Source organism: Triplophysa dalaica, chromosome 3, assembly GCF_015846415.1.
Source record: "Triplophysa dalaica isolate WHDGS20190420 chromosome 3, ASM1584641v1, whole genome shotgun sequence".
In the NCBI taxonomy this organism is placed as follows: Eukaryota; Metazoa; Chordata; class Actinopteri; order Cypriniformes; family Nemacheilidae; genus Triplophysa; species Triplophysa dalaica.
The window spans coordinates 10,415,467-10,436,526 of record NC_079544.1 but is presented as its reverse complement, the minus strand read 5'-3'; the positions used below and the strand labels follow the sequence as shown (position 1 = coordinate 10,436,526).

General features: G+C 38.5%; 1 protein-coding gene across 4 annotated transcripts in view; it reads right to left on the bottom strand.

Annotated features, from left to right (window-relative positions):
• Positions 1-1,954: 1,954 nt before the first annotated feature.
• The window catches only part of tox (thymocyte selection-associated high mobility group box), a 57,363-nt gene continuing 38,257 nt past the window's right edge, over positions 1,955-21,060 (bottom strand). For 3 of the 4 annotated variants that reach the window (XM_056744524.1, XM_056744522.1, XM_056744520.1), the window contains 7 exons: positions 16,722-16,952; positions 10,976-11,227; positions 9,227-9,457; positions 7,758-7,838; positions 7,303-7,644; positions 3,671-3,816; positions 1,955-3,476 (listed from right to left, as the gene is read on the bottom strand). In XM_056744524.1, the coding sequence (XP_056600502.1) occupies positions 3,440-3,476; positions 3,671-3,816; positions 7,303-7,644; positions 7,758-7,838; positions 9,227-9,457; positions 10,976-11,227; positions 16,722-16,952 (1,320 nt within the window). In that variant the 3' untranslated portion in view covers positions 1,955-3,439. The remainder of the gene's footprint in view (positions 3,477-3,670; positions 3,817-7,302; positions 7,645-7,757; positions 7,839-9,226; positions 9,458-10,975; positions 11,228-16,721; positions 16,953-21,060) is intronic. The other variant, XM_056744521.1, reaches the window with a different exon arrangement.

Here is a 21,060-nt window from a genome sequence, read left to right as displayed (position 1 = left end):
TATCACTTTAAGAAAAGGTTTTCAATGCATAAGATTGAAAGTAGTACAGTACATGTGTTTTGATATAACCAGACATAAATTACATTACATGCATTTTCAGTCATTCGGTGCTGCCAACAGTATTCATTGAACAGGATTACATAATGGCAAACTCAAACAGATTGTTTCACTGACTTTTGTGGCTTGTAATACATTGATGAATGATTCTCAAGCATTGGCTGAATCCCAGTTGGCATTGCTTACTGTAGCAAGAATAAGTGTTTTTTAATCTAGAATCCCTTTAACTTCACAACTAAGGTGTTTCACTAATCTGACACACCCATGTTAGGTTAATGAAGTGTGTGCTGGTGCAAAAAGTTTATGGATAAAACAGACATAGGCCTACCTATGTGTAATGTTGGGGGCATCAAAGGGCAGGATTGAGAAACGCTGCTGGCTTATTCCCAGGAAACATTTACGATTAAAGTGTTGCAAAGTATAAACAGTTACCGTATGTTTAACTCTAGGGCAAATTTTTTTTGAGAAGCAGTACCCTACATTTGAAAATTATATAACAATATTAAAACAGGACTAAATTTAGCAATTTTTTAGTAATGATCGTTGACATTCAGTACAGTATGTGGCCTTTCCTGGTGCACTGTACCATTTTGATTATATTTATGTGAACCGCTTTAAGAACTTAACAGTACATTCAGGTTACAATGTATCAGCAGTCACAGTCCTATTAAGGGACATTTTGTCAGTTCCTTGGGACACACCATGTACTATACTGTACAGTACAAGTTGTCATATTGTGTCACCTAAAAAGTGGGGATTTTCATATAAAGCATATAAACCCAAGATTCACTCATTTAAAATGAATTTAACCAGGCTTGAAATCTACTAGCACTGTCTGTATTGTCAAACACTGTAGCTGTTTTCATAATCACCATATGCTGTAACTCTGCGTTTCACCACTAGATGGCAATGGCTTTCCATTACAAGACAGAATGTGCTGCAGTGCTGGTAAAAACATAAAGTTGGTCTGAGTCTTTTAATTGGTCGCAATTTTAGATTTTTCCTCATGACAGCCTTAATCTCCTATACCATTTTAATTAAAGCTGGATATTGTCAAGCTCAAAGGTCATAATGTTATACTGCTAAAGAAATGAGACACCTAAGGAAATGTGGACGTTCCACGTCACACTACAGCTAATTAAACAATATCAGTTGTACAGTAGGCTACGTAGTTTATGGTTGATATATTTCATGATTTTTATTATTATTTTTAATCAAGACTGTCTGACAGTAAATAATTACACTAGCACTATAATCCTAGACCATCCATAAACATTTGTGACTAGACCATAAATATATTTCAGTGGGTTTCATTCACACAGATCCCATAAAGAAACAAGGCAAATGTAACAGTTTTATTGAATAAAGTGCATTCTCATTTCTCTGAAGGTTTTGTATGAATATAGTTTGCAAAAGTGAGATTACAGTCAGATTTGTTAACGTTAAAGCAAAATGTTGTTCATTTAAGAAGTGTTTCTTAATGTTCCAAATTATGGCAACAATTTCAGTGATAAAGCTGACAATTATTATTAAACATTTTAATTTTAGTGCAAGAGTATGTAAAATATCAAACTTGTGTGTGTGTGAAAGTTAGTGCGTCAGTCTGTATGCAACCCTACGGCAGGCCAGAATGTGTTCTTAACGGTTTATTTGTGCCGTGTTCAAGGCTGGAAAATCTATTGTTATTATTATACTCCGTATCAACATTACCGTGACCCAGTTATAAGAGATGATTGAGTAAGAGAATTAGTGCCTTCATTATACATAAACTTAAGCTTGACCTTTCTTTCTGTGCGCAAAGAGTTATGAGGGTATAAATATTTCCAACCAAATCTAACACAAACAATTAGCTCCGAATTCCCGGCAATGAACACACTTGACACACTCTGATTATTTACTGCACAAAAATGCAGGTTTGCCTTTATTTATTATTTTCAAACACAATAAAAACTAAATAAGAATTATTCACATTGTTGCCTGGATCGATTCTGTCAAAACAAATGAACAGAAAAACATCCCTGGAACTCTAACATAATTACTCAGAAACACCTACAGTTATTTTTTTCCTTCATAAATAGGCGCAAACAAGTACCATAAAAAGATCTCATATAGACACAGTGTAGAGGAATAGTAATGATCAGCCATATGCCGGGGTTATACAGCAAACTCTCCAATCTGCCACTGTTTCTTCTAATTAACACCATATAAGCATCTGACAGTTTCATACACATAGTTTGGATGACATTAATCAATATGCCAGAAGTGATACAAAAGAAGTATTTTGCGTAATACAAAATAAACTTTTTCTTTAGTACTTTCTTAAACGAATCATTTCATGCTACCTCACGGGTTGATAGACTCGACTTTCCTTAATTAAACCTGGGAAAAGAAATACTTCTTCATTCGTCTCTTTTAGTCTAAACAACAGGGACTCCCGATGCCAAGAAATCGCTTCACTTGGCTGATTATCCCTTCAAACGAACTGGTGTGGCCCAATTCAAAATCACATTGTTACTAAAAAAAACAAAGTTGAATTCTTATACTCTAGGAGTAACACAGATTCTATTTACAGTTTGAAAGAGGGCTGAAGCGACCCGTCCGGCCGTTTGCAGCGTCGCTACGAGCGCCCGTTTTATACTTACAACAGAACTCTGTTTCTAAGGCAGTTGACTAGAAAAGATCGCCACAGAGAGGAAGAATGATACAACGAGAAAACGTGTGAGAAAGGAGGTGTCGGAGGAGGAGGGAGAAATGCAGGAGTCATATCATCCACATTCTTTTTGTGTGGGTTTTTTTGTCTTTTTTTCTCAGAGTGCGATTTTTCCTCTATACAAAATAAGTTTTGGTTTTCGTTCTGCTGTTTGTGAGTAAGAGCTTGGAGTTCCTGACACACAGCAGTAAGTGCTTCGAAACCGGTGGACTGACACAACCCTCCCGCCCCGCCAGGCGAATTGCTCTGCGCGATTTCTTAAACCATGAGCAATCGCCGATAAATCACACGTCTAGAGAGATACACCGCCTCTTATTAGCTATGTAACAAGGACCCGAAACAATAGGAGGGCATTAAAAGTCATTAGAGCGAGGTGATTGCATTTAAACAAATTTGTAGACAATTTACATGTTCATGCTTTGATGATTCTAGTTTTAAGATCCAAAATGTCTGAATGTCAGAAGCTAAAAGGAGATACGAATTCCCTACCCGCCGCGGTTTTAGTAAAGCGTGAGCCACGAGAAAGAAAACATTCGGACATGAATTTGCTGATGCGTGGATTGTGTCTAGTCTAAAATAAGGCCTGAATTATCAGGCCCTGAATGGCTGTACTGGGATGAGGAACTGCCTTGGTCCTGTGAGCATGAAGGATTGTGTGGGTGATGATGTTAATCAGGTCAGATACAGGGCTTTGTCCCTCTGCAGAGCTCTGTGGAGAGAAATATAAACAAATCAAAATGGCTGCCACAAAAAGCACAAGCATTCTCTGTGTTTTACAGAATACGCTCGCTTCATGTTTTCTTCTCAATGAATATGTTAAACATGAAAGATTGATGCGAGCATTACTGCCCGCAGTATAATTTAAGAGCCGGGGGGAGGGGCGGTGGAGGAGTCGGCACTCACCCGTTGCCGCAGTAGTCAGGGGGCCACTCCAAGCCCTGGGTCGGGCCATTCCTGCAGCCAGTGCGGTAGTCCATTGAAGGGGACAGACCGGGTCCAGCGGATGTGACATTTACCATGCTCTGATACTCTGCCTGAAGCTGGAAACCCTGAGAGAGAGCATAATAAAATATTATATACTGCATGTCCCGTGTTGGGTAAGTTATGCATAATCTTCAGATTTGAGATTTCTAAAAGCCCTCATTTTCTGTATAAGCTTATATAGTGTATATTTAATATGTTTTATATTTAATGTATCGTCATTAATTAATTTTCAATTAATAAATGTGTTGTCAAAGTTGACAAGCACTTTCTAATACTTTTAATCAGGTATGTACAAAAATCCAGTGACAAACAAACCGGGTGCATAAAATATGGAATTGTGTGGAAAAAAATCTAAATATGGAGATAGGATGTTTCAATAGGACAGCAGGGATATAATTGGTATTAAGTGATTTTAAAATAGCTTAAAAAAACATTTAGGACATGAAAACAAAGAGTTTTTAATAAAACTATACTATATAATATTTCATAACTAATATATCATTTAAAAAATGACCATATTTGGCTCGACTAGAGTCTGAGTGAAGAAACAGAGGTAAGCACAGACCAGCTCGTCCATTCTAACTTCAAGTAGCAAAACATCTTACACGATCTGAAGCGGACGTGACTCCAACGTAACGCAAACAGCCTCAAATGATCATTAATGAGGAACTCGGTGGATGGTTGGGGGGGGGGCGAGGGAGTTGACGAAAAATAAACGAAGCAGATATTCTAATATGAAGACTTCTTCTCTGTTCTTAGCCTACGAAAGACTTCATGTGAAAGAGAAGTTAATCTGAGTGGTACACAAGAGAATCTGCCTGAAAGAGCAAGACAGCAGGTGGCTGCGTTTTTTCCCCCTCCAGAGATTCTACCTATTCATGAATTGTTCCTCAAATTCTTCTCCTTCATTCGATCACAAAGGCTCCATCTGCCCCTTTGTGTCCCCCACCCCCCCGACAACACCGCCCCACCTCCCCCCACCCTGCCTCGGCTCGCCGAAAAAGTTGAACCGCACGTTTTTGTTTGCACTCCACAAATATGCAAAATGAGCTAGGATTATTACTCCCCCCTGGATTTAAAAACTCTCCCATAAAGGCAGGATCTGTGGAACAGGCTTAAGAACTCCCCGAACGGAGGAGAGAAAAGCCAAGTTTAAGCATTCGTACTCTCCTCCAAAAGATTGACACAGACATACACGGAGCCCTGTGGTAATCTAAAATTGGACTTCAGACAAATTCACACTATAATCTGCATGAAAATTAGATGCTTTTTTCCTTATGACGATGGTGATCCGCACGCAAGTTAATTTTCCTGCCGACGAGTGATAAAACGGAGCGCATGAAATTCAATCAAGTAGTTGCTCTTTTAAACACAACATTTCCCAGAATTCCCAGCGGGCACAGGAACAGAATTCTACAACAATAGGCCTTTTATATTCAAATGCAGATGCTTAACTTTTTTCTGCAGCGACAGTTTCGATTGGAAATGGGCCTTTTTCATTTTAGTTTGTGAAGGAATTAATGCGTTGCTATGCGGTTCCATAATGACGCCTGAAACAAAACAAGACAAAAAAGAATGAATTGAATTTTAATGATCCAATACGCAACGTCCGTTAGCTGTCAGACCGGCGCATCCCTCAGTAAAAGATCAAACTGCTGTCGCTGAATAAGCGTGTCACCTGTTCTCCTGACCACCTGATTCATCTTTCTTTGTGAAGCTAATCTCTGTTTACCCCAAGACAATGTGATTCTCCTCCCTGCCTCCCCCCCCTTCTCTTTCTCTCCGGCAGCAGCAGCCCGTCCTGCCTCCCAGCTGATGCTCATCTCTTAAAGAGCTTCAAGACACAAGGGTGCTATTCATTAGGACCTCATTACAACCTCATCTCAATCCCACTGAAGTTCCAGCACAACTCAGGGCTATTAGGACGGGAAACGGATCGACACGCAACTCTTAACGACTTTCTCGCCATCGCAGTGAGCGCTTAAGAAGACCATGGCTTCAAACCTCTCTTTAACCACCTCTATTTGAGATCTCTATTAAGAGAACGAGGGTTTAATTAGCACCGATGCTAATAATGAGACTGAGTGCACTTTAGATCAAGCAAACTGGCTGTGTTGCTAACACAGGGCTGTGGATGAAACAGCCCTCTCCCTCCTCACGCGTAAAAGCGGAGAAGGCAATAAACCCAATGAATGTTATTCCAAACAAGGTCATTTTCTCTTTAATTCGATTTTTTGGGGTGTGTGTGTCTGTGTGTGTGTGTGTGTGTGTGTGTGTGTGTGTGTGTGTGTGTGAATGAGTCGAGCCTTTATTTAGTTTCTTTTCTGCACTTTTGTCTACGTGCTGAATAAAAAACAAACATTTTGGTTTAAAAAAAGACTAGAAAAGCCATCTTTTCTTTATACACTTTAGCAAAGAACTAATTTCATTTCCTTCGCCCCAGCCTGAAAACCCGTTTCCATCAGATAGGCAAGGCGTTTTGTCTTCAGCGCTGATGTATTCATCAATCTCAATGTGAGGTTTTTTGCGCAACCTTAAGTCACATCCAAATCCTAATGCATCTGTTTATTACAGAGAGAAAATTGAAAATCTGTCTGTGTGATACGGCGGGATTTTTTTTTTCGCACTGCACGGACATAAAACAAGCTGGCAGATATTAATGGTTTCTCTCTTGACCTCATTCGCCAGCGTGAGAGATAGGCTGAAGGGGCCGGAAATGATGAAAAATGAAACGGCGCAGCATCTGCTGCATAAACAGCACTTCCTCCACTCTCACATTCATATATACACACACATATACGCTCTGCTATCTGTCCGCTGATAATGTAGAATGGAAATTGGAGAGTATCAGACCAGACGGGTTCTTGAAGAGGTTTATGGAAAACAGATAGGAGGAAGAAAAATCTTTTAATTGGTCTGACCCGGTGTCTGTCATGTCTCTCTTTTTGGTCTTGGTTTAATAATACTGAAAAGACTGTATTGTCTCTCTTGATCAAAGTCAACATGTTATGTTGTCCACAACCTATCTTTCTAGCATAATTACTGAGAAACGAGACATTGAATGAAAAGGAATATGGAGTGACTTGATTTGAACCATTCGGAATTGACTGGACTTACACAGTTAAAAGAGTAAAACATGTTTTTTTAAGCAAGGGGTCCATTTTTTTATTTATGATTACTTTTATTGTGCATTTGATAGTGTTTTAATATTTTCTCACCCTCAAGTTGTTCCAGATCTGTACACATCAATTTGTTCCGATGAAGACAGAGAAAGATATTTGGAAGGATGCTTGTAACCAAACAGTTCTGGGGCACTATTGACTACCATTGTAATGTTTCCTATTTAGGAAGTCAATGAGGTCCAAGATTGTTTGGTAACAAGCATTCTTCCAAATATCTTTCTCTGTGTGTTCATCAGAAAAAATAAATGTGCTCAGATTTGGAACAACTCAAGGGTGAGTAAATGATGACAGAATCATTTTTTGGGGTGAACTGTCACGTTAAGTGTCCTTGGTGCATTGTGTGCTCTCACGTGTTGAAATGTGTCTCACCTGAGCCATAGAGGAGGAATGCAGAGACAGCGGGTGGTTGTTGAGCTGCTGCTGTTGCTGGTGGAGGCTGAGGTGCTGGTGTAAGGGGGGGCTGATCTGCAGCGGAGGGGGGGACGAGCCAGTCATCCTGCCCATGCTCACCGCTCCCTGCATGGGTGCGCTGGGCCGGATCGGGCCCCGATGCATGGGTGGCAGGTGGGGACTGAGTCCTGGCTGCTGGTGGTATTGGGGACTCATATAGAGACCTGGGTGGGACTGACCGGCCCCTGAAAAAATCGGTGGCTTTGGTCCAAGCATCTGTGAAGCCTGCGATGCCTTCACATCCCCCGGGTCATTGTAGCTCTAGAAGGAACAGAAACATGTGGCTTAAAACAAACACCTCCACAATGGCAAAGGAAAAGAGTGTCCCTATTAAAGTGCAGATGCATGTCAGTAGCCCGCGGCCATTGACTTACCTGAGACACAAGGCTCGCTCTGTACGCAGCCAGCTGTTTGAGATACTCCTTCTTTGCAGTCTCTGTTTTTTTCTTGTAATTCTGCCACGATAAAGCAAACAAACAAAGAAAAAATATATTAAGGGAGGTCAGAGCCGTTTCCCGTGTTCCTGCGCACAATTATTCTTAGAAATCTCTCTAATGGCGGTCCATTTATGAGCCATAATGTGTAATTGTTGTTGGAGCACTGAAATGGAGCTTGAGTACAGCCCACTTTATCCAGCGCTTGTTCTTCTGCCTTTATGGACTGTCCATATTCCCTCTTTCAGAAGGGGAATATGTGTAATTATTTGCCAATCAATACATCTCTGCTGTCATTACCTCAACCAATAGACCTCTACTTAAGAGAGAAGTGCAACAAAAAAGAGAGAGCCAGAGACCAAGAAAAAAAGCGGTGTAGAGACATGATGTTCTTTCATCAGGCAAACATCCTCTCCTGCGTCAAAGTACTTTTAAGTGTTTTCATCAGCCTCACTTAGCTGAGTGTTGTGCACAGAAAAAAGGACCACACATCAACCAATACAAAAAACCTAAAAGAGTTGTTTAGCTTTTTGTGTCTGTAGCTTCTGCCTGGTTGAGGAACCAGAAGCTGGCGCGCACATTTCCCAAAACCTCAATTCAAACCTCATAAAGAGTCTCTGTGTCACATTATGCTTATTCTTCGCTTCCAATGTCAAACTAAACCTACTAATATTTAAGGTCCAATATTACATTTTGATATACACTTTGGTTCCTATTTTAGTTTGAACGCACTGCAAATATCAAAGCAGTTGTTATTTGACAGCAAATGAATGTGTAACTTAATGAACAATAGATGAGTTCACGGCAACATTTTTTGTAGGCTTTATATTTTAAATGCTTCGAGGCACTTAAGCCGTGCAAAATCCCACTAGAAACAATTCTGCAAAACATTACTGTTCTGTAATTCGACTGTGATCGAAACAAAACCAAATATGACACGCAGAATTGTTTTCGTGCTAAATATGTCCTGAAACGGTGATCTATATCACACCAGACCGCACAATGCCTTGGTCTAACATGTTCTCTCACATATTGCACTTTCTCACACCTGGCTTAGTTAAGACTTCCCCTACATGAACAAGCGCACTTGATGTTAGACCGCAATAGGCAGCGCTAAGATGATGTTTTTATGTAATAGCACAAGGGGAAATCAGCAACCATTCTGACCAAGATATGCGTCATCACAACTGCTGTCATAACAAATCATTGTGTGAATACACTTTTGTATACAGTAGATTATAGCTTAGATAAAAAAAACGTACTGTACCTGTGTAAAGAGCTGCATGAATAGAATCGTGTATATAGAAACACACAGCACTTTACCTTTATGAGTCAGCGCAAGATTGCGACAAGATAAATCAACTTGTTGACATGTGCATGTGAGTTGTGAGGTTTAAAGAGAAAGTCACCTGTTTCTGTTCCTCTCCCAGACCGTCCCACATTGAGGCCACTATTTTGGAAACCTCTCCAAATGTGGCGTTGGGATTTTGGCCTTTAATCGCTGCCTGTGTGTCTCTGAAGAACAAGGCGTATGCTGACACGGGCTTCTGAGGCTCGTTGGGGTCTTTCTTCTTCTTCTTCTTGGGGGTTTTGGGCTTCTTGGCCGTGTCTGTGGCTGCTCTTTTCTCTGCCCCATTAATCTGGAAGGAGACAAACTCATTATAGTAAACAATAGGTATCCAATTAGATTAAGCCATAATACAAGTTTTATGAATGAATCATCATAAAGCTATTTAGCGACCCTTGTCTTCAGTGCCTGGAGATACTTTTCAACTTTTATGAACTTGCGTACGTTATTTATAAATATAAATAATGCATTGCGCTCTTGCTATGATGCTTCTAATTGTTTTCAATTGCAGAACCAGTTATTATAAATCATTTAATAACATTTACATGAAATTCTTTGGCATGAATAACTGAGATACGTACTTTTCAAATTTTGATAGATATATTATTTTTAAAGTATATTTTATATATATGTTTATACCATTTTCATACTATGTTAAGGTACTTTTAAAGTACCTTAATCAAAATGAAAGATAATGAAATTAAAATAAATACCATCATTAAATAAAATAAATTAAATCATTAATCATAAAATTAAATCAACAATAACTTTTTACATTTACCTATTAGAATGTATGTTTCCTTTTATTCAGATATGATATTTTGGTTTGAATGTAGCCTTTAATGTAATTAATTAAATCAATAAATAGACCTGTAGTAAAAAAAAACTGTACTAAAAGAGTAATTATTTTTACATTTCAATATTTGGAGTTTAATGTTACATATAATATGTATATAAAAAGAAATGTTATTTTAATAATTTCTCACTTCATATTTTTTATTATATATATTTAATTAATTTGTATATTACTGTACTTTCAGTAAATGCATTTTCCTTCTTATCCCAGTTAATTCTCTTTGTCAAGTATATTTTCATAAGTACATTAAATTACATTACATTTTCTACCTAGTGTAATATTTGTTGACAAAGCCTTTAAGTTTCTTGTAAATAAATTATTTTAAATAAATAAATTAGCTTGATGTGAAACTCTTTTTTTTTTCATTTCCTAATATTTAATGGAGATGCAAACTGTGGTCCAGAAGCACTTCTGGTTTCATTTTTTATTTTACGTATTAAATATTACATATAGAGTTAAATCGTACATATATTTGTTTACTACTTTAATTCGGTTATAAATGTTCTGTTTGGTTGTATTCTGTTCAAACGCTTTTCCAGAGGTTAAATACTGAAACAGTTGACATTTTCTGAAGTGGGCTATGGGTGACTCAAAATTGAGATATAATCCTGCATGTTAACAGCTTTTGACATTTTAATGTCAATCTCTCTTCCCTGCATTAAGAAACTAGAAATATCTTGGCAGTGTGAATAAATGGCTACACTTTCAGAAAATGTGAATATTTTGAGAAAATTAGCTATATTTGGGCTGTAAGAACACACTTGAGGCAGATCAGTGTCTTAGCAAATCTATGTATGAGGAAACATGGCAATACAAGTTAGTGAAAGGTCAGTACTGACTCGTTCCTTTAAATACACTGTATTTCGCCAAGGTACATAAAACTGTGAGTGTGAGACGAAAATAAGCTTTTATATTCATGAGATCATAGAATCTTTAACAGTCTTCCACTCTCACCTTGACAGCATCATCTGCATCATCCTCGTGCACTGAGCTGGAGGGGGAAGGTGTGGCTGACTTGCTCTCTGGTGGAGATGGGGAGCCATGGGTGCCGTTGTTGCTGTTCAACCCCAACTGGGTATTCAGCTGTGATTGGTTGATAGTGGTCAGCTGACCTTGCGGAACCATGCCAGATTGGACTCTGGGTCTAAGCGTCTCCACCTGAGGGTGGCCACCATAGCGGGAGTCTGAATTCACCATTTGCTGCATCTGGAAAAGAAATGTTAATATTCTTCAATGGAAAAAAATGGACACCCTGAAGGTTTGTTTTACACATGGCTGTAGATAAGTGGATAATTCTAAAGTAAGCAAGCATTAATTTATCCAACCATACCATATGACTGGTTAAGATTTCATTGTTTTGTTGCTATGAATACTAGGTTGTAGTAGGGTGTAGAAAACATTGCTTTCCTTCACTGGGGGATAAATCACTTCCGACAAACACAAGGCCTTTTGCTGTAGTCCGTCACCTGATACTGTCTGAAGCAACAGGTGACCTGAAATGTAGCCCACGCCTACCATTATGTTGAACACAATACACCCGACAGGTGGAGCTTTGGGGTTAAAGGCCACGAGCATTTCTCTGAAGGCCAGGTGACTCTAACTCCCCCACCATAACACTGAAAAGGGCATACTGAACTCTCAATTTAAACACATGAAAATAGCTTCAATCTAACGTTGTATGTCTATAATGGGGGAGCACTAAGAATGCTAATAACTAAAAATCTATAACATTAAAGGAGCCTTAATCAAAATAAAAGATAATGAAATTAAAATAAATACCATCATTAAATAGAATAAATTAAATCATTAATCATTAACTTTTAACATTTACCTATTAGAATGTAAGTTTCCTTTTATTCAGATATGATATTTTGGTTTGAATGTAGCCTATAATGTAATTAATTAAATCAATAAATAGACCTGTAGTAAAAAAACTGTACTAAAAGTTATTAAAAATTATTTTTACATTTCAATATTTGGAGTTTAAAATTTGAAAATATTACATATAATATGTATATAAAAAGTAATGTTATTTTAATAATTTGTCACTTCATATTTTTTATTATATATATTTAGTTAATTTGTATATGACTGTACTTTCAGTAAATGCATTTTCCTTCTTATCCCAGTTAATTCTCTTTGTCAATTTATTTTTTAAGATGAACGTTTTTGTGTCAGAAAGCGTCTAGAAGACACCACTAATTTACGAGAATTCGACACGTATCCGAAAGCTAATATAACGAGAAAACATTTGTATTTGTGCCGGGATGTTGCGTTGGATGTCGTGTCGATCGGACTAATGACGTGACATTACGCATCAATGGGCAGGAAAATGTTCAATCGCTGCGGCTTTAGTGGTAAACTGACTAATCATAAACTCACAAATAAAAATGTCACATTCTCATGAAACGGCTGGAAAAAGTTCACAATGGAAAACGGTTGAAGAGGTTTACCATTACAATGTTCATGGACAGAAGGAAGTTTCATTTTACGATGAAATGCATCCACCTTCACACACAGCTCATCAATACGCTCTGTGTTTTTAGTATCCCACACATCCACCCACTTGATTTCTCTTCAAACATCTGTATGTTTTTAGGGGGACTTTTTCCACCAGTTAACCAGACAATACCCACCTTGTGTTATGAATTGGGTAATAAGATAATGTGGTCAGTTTTTTGTAGAAAACACTTCAAGTTAAAAACCACGCACGCTCATAAAGGTCACCTTTCTTTTTCTTGGTAAAACAAAACCTAGAAGCGCCTCGACAGTTACCTTCATACAGAAAGCGCGAAATCACATACAAGCCCGTAATGTTTAATCGAGGCGCAGCCAGACCACTCACGAGATTCTTAAATCCAATCCAAATTTCCCAATGAGAAATGTATAAAAAAATAAATGTAATAGAAAATATTAAATCTTGTTTGTCAGAGCGAAGTCGTGATGGTATTTATCATCTGAGCTCACCATTAATCTCCACTACGCAGAGGACAAAGGCTTGCCTGGGATGAATAGAGGTCACGTGACGAGGTCACACACAAAAGCCCTAAAGGTTGCCTGTTCTGCACTTTTTAAGTTTTAAATAACAAATGGCTGGCTGGGCTTTCATCAGATCCACTGACCCGTGCTGCAAGGGAGGTCATACTCATTTGATATCAATTTCTCTTAAATCACAGGGCAAATTATAATCACACTTACAGTAGAAGTCTATTTGCATGCTTATCTTCCAGTAGTGTTGGACAGAGATGTATGTAAGAGAGGCAGCCAGCTTTTTTATGGACTCCAATGACATTTTAAAGGAAAGAAAATAATATCTACTTTACTCTGACTGTCACTTCAGGGGCACTTTCATGTCCTTCTGTTTCCATTAAAAAGGTATAAATAGCTTGAGTACTGGACTAGTTTAGAGCCAATTGTTTGCGCAGGGTAATAAAACCACAGGCCAATGATAAGGACTTTTTCAGGCGGTGTAATAAGGGTGTATGTATTTCATGTCCTTGTGTAAGACTGTTGGTGTTTCAAGGCTAAAAAACACCCCACTTTTCCATCGCAGGAATGTAAACGCTAAGTGCATGTGAAATATGACTGTATACTTGCATAATCTCAGTTATTCTTTTCTTTCCCCATGAGTTAATCCACTTCCAAATGGCTCTGGCGTTTTGGTAATAATAGCTTGTCAAAGTCTACATGATGGAAAACACCCAATATTTATGACACGCAGGAGTACATATGAGAAGTGAGGTAATTCGGAATTTAAAAGCTCGAAGCCATATTAAACCATCTGTCATTTGTAAATGCCAGGGTTTAATTGCTCTATGGCTAAATTTTACCCAACTGCAAGCAAATACCTGTCTCTCTATTTAACTTTACTGTAAATGATTTATGTGTAAGCAGACTAATAGGAGTAACTTGTGCCATTTGATGTCATGCTGGGCTTTCAACGTCTCGAATGTTCTACAGAAAAATTGAGAATGGTGTGGTTTTCACACATACTTCTTACACTCAAGGTGACAGTAATACAGAGAAAAGTCTAATATTAAAAAATCCATTGCTCAAATAAGGAGGACCTGATCCAAAGGACAATGAACACATATTTAAATCTTTAATTGTGTCTTCTTTTCAATTTTACAGTAAATGATCTCTGCACAGGCAATCTAATAGCAGTGTCAACCTGCACCATGTTTTAAGTGTGCTTCTAGTTTTTGATGTGCGCAGCAAAGTGCTGTAAACTGAAGGCTTTGCAGCGAATTCACAATAAATGGAGATTTATGTCCATTACGGTTTCTTTTTTTTTATTTAGGCCACTGCTGGATGAGGATTTAGTGGCTTTTGCTGTGATGATGGACGATGTGACTGCTGTTTACTGCTCTCTCTCTCTCTCTCTCTCTCTCTCTCCTCCTTTGTCAGCTCTGTTTAGATTTGCACATTTTACACACATCAACTTGTGCTTATTTAAGCGGACGTGCGGTTTTCTGGAAAGCAAACCGACCTGAGCATTTCCAATAAATTAGTCGCGTTTTACGCGAATCACCGAAATCATCAGAACGTCCTGATAAAATCTCATCTCTCACATTATGATGTTTAAAAAGCAGGCAGATTCTGTTCGGCACCGAAGAGCCCTTCCCCATTTCTCAGGACCGGGAGATCCATTTGGCTATTCTATTACATTTATTTCCATTCTTTTTAATGCAATGAGGAGGGGCAACCTTAGGAGATAATTTTCCTTTTAATCTAATACTTTTTAAAGCGCTCGACTATCCCTAAACAATGCAAGCTGGGAGACCTATAAAATGAATGCAAAATGTAAGAGACACATAAATGCACTCTATGTTCCGGCAGAGAAGGCAGCTCCAACAGGCTAATGCAGAGAGAAAATTAATTCCATCAGCTAGCTCTTTCATTCTCCACTGCAGCTACAAGCTCTCTGTCCCGTTGCCTGGCAACCATAATTCATAGCCGCTCTAAATGGATGTTCTCCGAGCACTGAGAACATTAAGGTGAAAAGAACAAATGCCTTTGTGAATCTCAATATCTTTTCGTATGTCGTTCCGTGTTTTTTAACCACCCGTATGCATTTTTCTTTGTCTTCTGTAAGCTAAAGTTTTAGAGGGGCACTATCTATGACGGAACATTAATGTGTTTCTAGAAAGAACTGTACTATTATTTCCGTTGCGGACAGTGTGGCAATTGTTATTTTACCATTATTTTTTCATTTTGAAAAATGAATAAATAATTTGTGCAGTCTTAATAATGGTGTAACAAAGGTAAAAAAAAGCAGGACCGTTCAGGGGTTTAACACGCACGAAATTAACACTCAATATTTTGGTTCAGCCGTGAACATGGAGTGTGTGGAAAACAAAAGGTGAGAGATGAAGAAGTGAAGTTTCAGTTTGACTCAAACCTCAGATTAGCAGCACATCTCCCATCCATCTCTAACCACAGTTAGTCACATCACCAGCGCCAGATATGTATCATAATCACATAATGAGGTTACTTGCACCTAACCAAAATTTAAGGTTTGGGTTTCATTTCTTCAGAAGTGACAATGATTTGGACAGTATTTTAAAAAGATAAGGTAAGGTACTTAACATGGGTTTAATTATTATTGATAAAATAATAAAAAATAACTTGGAGCCAAAAAACAATTTATAATCATCTTTTATGAATTTAAATCAAATAATTAATTGATACATGGTTGTAGTAATCCTTCTCTTTTATTTTTCTCCAAGCTTCAAAAGTGCATTTTCTGCTCAACTATGTAGTACAGCTATATGGCAAGAATGCATTAGGAAGAGTGCCTTGATGCTAATTTATATTTAATTAACTTAATCCAACGGGAATTTGGCATTGTTTCACTGTGCATTAAATCACATTAGCTCTCATTTGCTGTGCGCTATCTCAATCATTCTATATGTCGCTTCAGCCTCTTATAATCTCTGTTGAGGTATTTCATTTGTGTCAATTAAATACTTGTTTGTGCACTGAACGACTTTGGTGTTGCGTAATTCCGTCATGAGAAATGCATTAGCGACATCTCAAAGGAGAGCGGGTGCACTGGTCTTTTTTCCGCTGCAAGACGTCAATCTCACAATGCCATTTTCTTCCACAAAGAAAGAAACTCTGTATTCTTGGTCAAGTTGAATAACAGCTATTTCCATACCAGTGGCGTGCTTACTCCTGAAATGAGGAGGGAATGTCCCCAATATGGTTTTGGGTTTTCAGATACTATTTTGATTCATGTTCTAGTTCCATGTCATGTTTAGACAATTTATGGCTTTACGGTTTATGAAACAACTTTTACTTGACACAATCTAATAATATTATATTTATATTCCACTCAATATAAACATTAAATTGCCATTATTTGTTGTTTTATATTGCTTCAAAAATGAAATCAAAAGTAATAGGTCGATTTTTGTGTAGCTTTCTTTTGTTCTTGGCATTTGTTTGCGTATTATTTATAGTCACCTTCTTTTCGGACCATTAGTCATCAAATCATCGGTACACACTGCAAGTGTAAACATGACTGCAGGCATGTTAGGTCGACCTGTAATTTAACTTAACCGAGTGCTCACTAAAACGTGTCATAGCCCTTGCTTGATCACATTTTAACTAATATTTATTTTCTCACCCGTTTTATATCAGAATAATATTCCCCAATGCTTCGGGTCCAGCCAGAAAAAAACACAGAGGTACTCACCACTGAGAGGGAGTTGGTGAGCAGGCCTCCATCTTGGCCCAACATGTTGGGGACTGACATGCCAGTCAGGTCCATTCCTTGCAGGTGAAAGGGGTGCAGTCCATTCTGGGAGACAGGGGGGCAAAGAGTATGGTACTCAGATTCGGGCAAGTGTGCAAGCATGTGTTCGGGAGGAGTGATAGGGGGGATGTTGAAGTCTTCGTCCCCAAGACTGGGCACTGGATAGGACTGCTGATTTAAACAGAGAAACAGAACAGAAAGGTTACTCATGCAACACCGATGCACCTTATGTACAGTTAGATGGCTGCATACTCATGAACAAAATCACAATTATATTTATTTTATTTCATTTCATTCTGCTATCATTTAAGAACATGTATTTGTAAGTAAAACACCCTGATAAAAATGGTGCATTATAACTTTAAAAGCAAATGAGGGTGAAATGCACAGGTCTTGTGGAGTGTCTCCAATGGCAGTATGAAAAGGCTTTTGCAAACAGTTAGTTTGAAATACGGCACAATGGGGGGTTAACCGCAGGCAAGAACAAGGACAGGCTGTCCATTTGATACTTATAAATAAGAGAATAAGGTGGGTTATGACATGAACAAAAAATCTCTGCTGCAGTCTCGCTAAAAACCGACAGTCTTTGATGTTCTATATTTTGCAGCTGAAGCCGTGCAGCGGTGGCTATGATTCACACTGTATCAATAACAGAAAAGAAACTCATCCCAACTATATAAACAGAACAAATGAAATACTGAATAAAGTACGGCATAGCACCTTACACGTTACAGTGATGCATTTTGAGCACTTGAGGAAGTAAAATGATATGCAAATGGTCAATCAATCTCATTAAACTACACCAAAAGGCTGCTTTTATGAAGCTGAACGGTCCCTTTGGTTTGACTGTGAAGTTTTGCTTTGGCTTCTGTAGTACAGTACACCCTCCTCTGGCCCTTGTCAGTTTAGACTGTGATGAAAAGATGTAAAGCAGATAAGCAGATGAAAGGCTGTACAAATCCAAGCAAAATCATGAATTATTCTGTAAACACTCCCCTGGAGTAAAATACTGTGGAAGAAATATACATATACAGATATCTGCAGGCTGTGAGAGTGGATCGCAATTGCATGTATGAAGTTTATTATCTACACCAGAGAACATATGAAGCCGTACCCTCCCCCAAAACCGTAGTTTAAATTCAAGTCTAAGAGCACAACACTTCACGAGAAAAAGAGAACGGCAAATTCGCCTCCGATTCAACTCGAAATGACTCATATGATTCCTCTTTTTTTTACCTTCAAAGGGGCTCTTCTTTTTGCCTGCTTTATTATCTCTAATACATAGCTTTTATTTGCAGCAAACTAAATGAACCTGTCAGACAGCCAACTACAGGCAATTAGGTATGAAATTGCTTCCAAATTCAAGCTCAACTCAAATAACGGTCCAACTGTTACTTTTAAGGATTGCAATAATCGTTTTAATGAGCTTCCTACTTCTGCCTCTAAAAGCCAATGTATCATGCTCATTTGCATATTTGATTGTGTTGTGCTTCACAGATGTCTGCGTTTGTTTGTGGGAAATATGCTGGCATAATTCATACAGTAAAGCCCATAGAGAAATGATTTGACTGCCAAAGAAAAAAAAAAAAAATCACATAAAAAAAGATGACTGTTTGACTGTATTGCTTTTGATAAATGCAAATAATGTACTTATTTCTTGCAATTATTGACATTTAAATACAATCAAAAAGGTGAAAAAAATAGTTGAGAGATAAATGACTTCAAGTCAAGGCTGAATCATAAGGTTATTTGTAATGTTTCTTTGTCGTTCTTTTTCCATGTTTTTGCACTTTCTTTTGGGTGACACTGTGATGTATAAACAAGCAGCAAAGAAAGACGACACAGGAAATCACAAACCCTGTGCTGTGGTGTGCGGCTCTGACAAAAAGGTACAAAATGTACAAAAATTAAGAGTAATGCAAAACGTGCGTTCCTTTTATAGACTTAAAACACAGTGAGTATAAACGCACCAAACCATTGTGCCATCTGAAAACACCATCTACTTCTTTAACATCCAACTGCAAAAACGTTCCAGATTGTCTGAATAAATACATTTTCTACCTGAATAAAGCAATTTTGCACTATGAGTCAGTTATTCATTTTTTCCAATTCCAACAGCTGAAGATGAGACATTTAAACATGCTTCGTTTATCTTTCCATAGTCGTGTCTGTGGTAATTGAAATATTTTTGTATCAAGCTAAAAAAAACATGGTCACAAAAAGCCGATTTCAATAACTTAATAAGAACCGAATCTAAGAGTCGAGTCGAGAGTCGAGAATGTGAAAAATGACCCATACTGCATCTCTACATTCCAGTCCAGTGTTTACTGTTCATAATAGAATTACCTTCAGATCACATTTAACCCCTAATTTAGATTGACAACCAAATAGTGTGCGCTTTTCTCTAAACGTTGAGCTTTCTGTTGAAAAATAAAGGGGACAAAAATAACATTTCTCACCTCACTTTTGATTCTTCAGAATTTGGTTGACACATAGTTTCCCAACAACCCCCATTGCGACACACGCAACCGTTTTTGTGAGGCAGGCAAAACAACAACTTCTAAAATGCACAATGTGCCGGTCCTAGCCCATTTCGTGTGACATCATTCCAACCGGACAACAAATCTTGCAGCGAGGTGATTGCCTGTCAAATAGCACAAGGGTAATGGGACTGCTGAGAGATGAATGGCAAATGAGCAGGAGAGTCATTTAAATCTACTATCAATTACTGATGATGGTCATGATGTGCTGTATGGAATCATTGTCTATGGACGACATCACAGTCAGCAGTCAATCAAAGCCTCACAGCAGAGAGAGAAAAGCGTGAAATGGGTGAACCGTCATCAGTATCTGATGTAGTCGACACTCAAAATAAGAAAAGAAATGAGACAGAATGGAACGATATGAACACTTGTGTTTTTAACATGTGTTGCGATGAGTGGCAGAAATGCTTCACTAGCAGAAATTACGCATTAAATTTCAGTGGAGATTGTCGATTAGCCTTGCATCTTGACAGGCAGTCATTATATAAGAAACGCACGCAAAACTGAGATATGACTCTGAATGAGGTGGTTGAGAAAACGTGCACTTTTCAGATAAGAGATACACACCATTGTTGCATTAACTATGAAAAATGTAACTTTTATGACTAATGATCTTGATTATTGTTTTAATACGATTTGCAAATCCGTTTTTGATGTGTATTTAAATAATCACTCCTGGATGGGTTGTGGATCATTACCCAGTGTACCGTGCGGCACAAGGGGCGCTCCGACATGTTGCGTTGCCCTTCCGCCAATTAAATTGCCAAAGCAGAGCAAAAGGAAGCGTAAACAACGGTAACCTGTGCCCGCGGATGAGGCGGCTTTTTCATAATGTAATTCTGAATAATGAAGATGTCAGGTTAAATGCTACAGTAGTTAAACTTAATAAGGTGCCCCATTTTTTTCCACCCGTCTTTTCATTTGCCATCTAGGCTGAGATTGCGAGAGAGAGGCAAGGAAAGCAATTCAGCCTGTAATGAATACCTCTGGGACCCAGGGGCGGTGATCATTTGAATGCTACATTCTTTGGCTGGGCCCCCAAAACAACCTCGAACCTGCTGAGCTGCCGATTACTGTTGAGAGCTTCTGGATAAATGGAGAAGGGCTTGTCTGTCTTGTGCAACCATCAAGGTCAAGCATTTCGGAGGAGGTTTTTACTTTGTCTAATGGGGGTGACAGGAGGGCGTGTGAAGCTTCCCTGTCTACTTGACTGACCCGAGCCGTGACATCAGAGAAAACGCACACCCCTGAGTCTCTAATATACAGATTGGGATCAAAACCACAGTAGTGCGGTCCAGGAGCGACCACTCCCTGTCCAGAAGCGCTGCATAGATGCTTTTGAGGAGCTTAAGGCTTATGCATGCATGAATATGCAATTTGTCTGAATAATGCATATTACGGGAGAAACAACCCTAGATGATTTCAGCCCAAAACTCGGGCAGCAAAACCTGGCATAACGTTCTCTCAATATGTCGTATTTGTACAGTACTTTAGTTTGGCTCAAGAGAATGTTTTTTTTCTATATCTGAAATACACTAAAAACACAAGTAAGAACGGGCCTCTTCAGTCCCAGGGGGAGAGTGCAAGGTTAGTTTATGCGTGTTTAAAATGCACAGCTTTCTGCTGGTCCCCCAAGAGTTCTGCAACATCTGGGGGGAGGGGAGAGGGATGGAGACTCCTCCACCAGCACCTCTACAGTATATAAACCATCACAACAATCTGACAGCATCCCCATC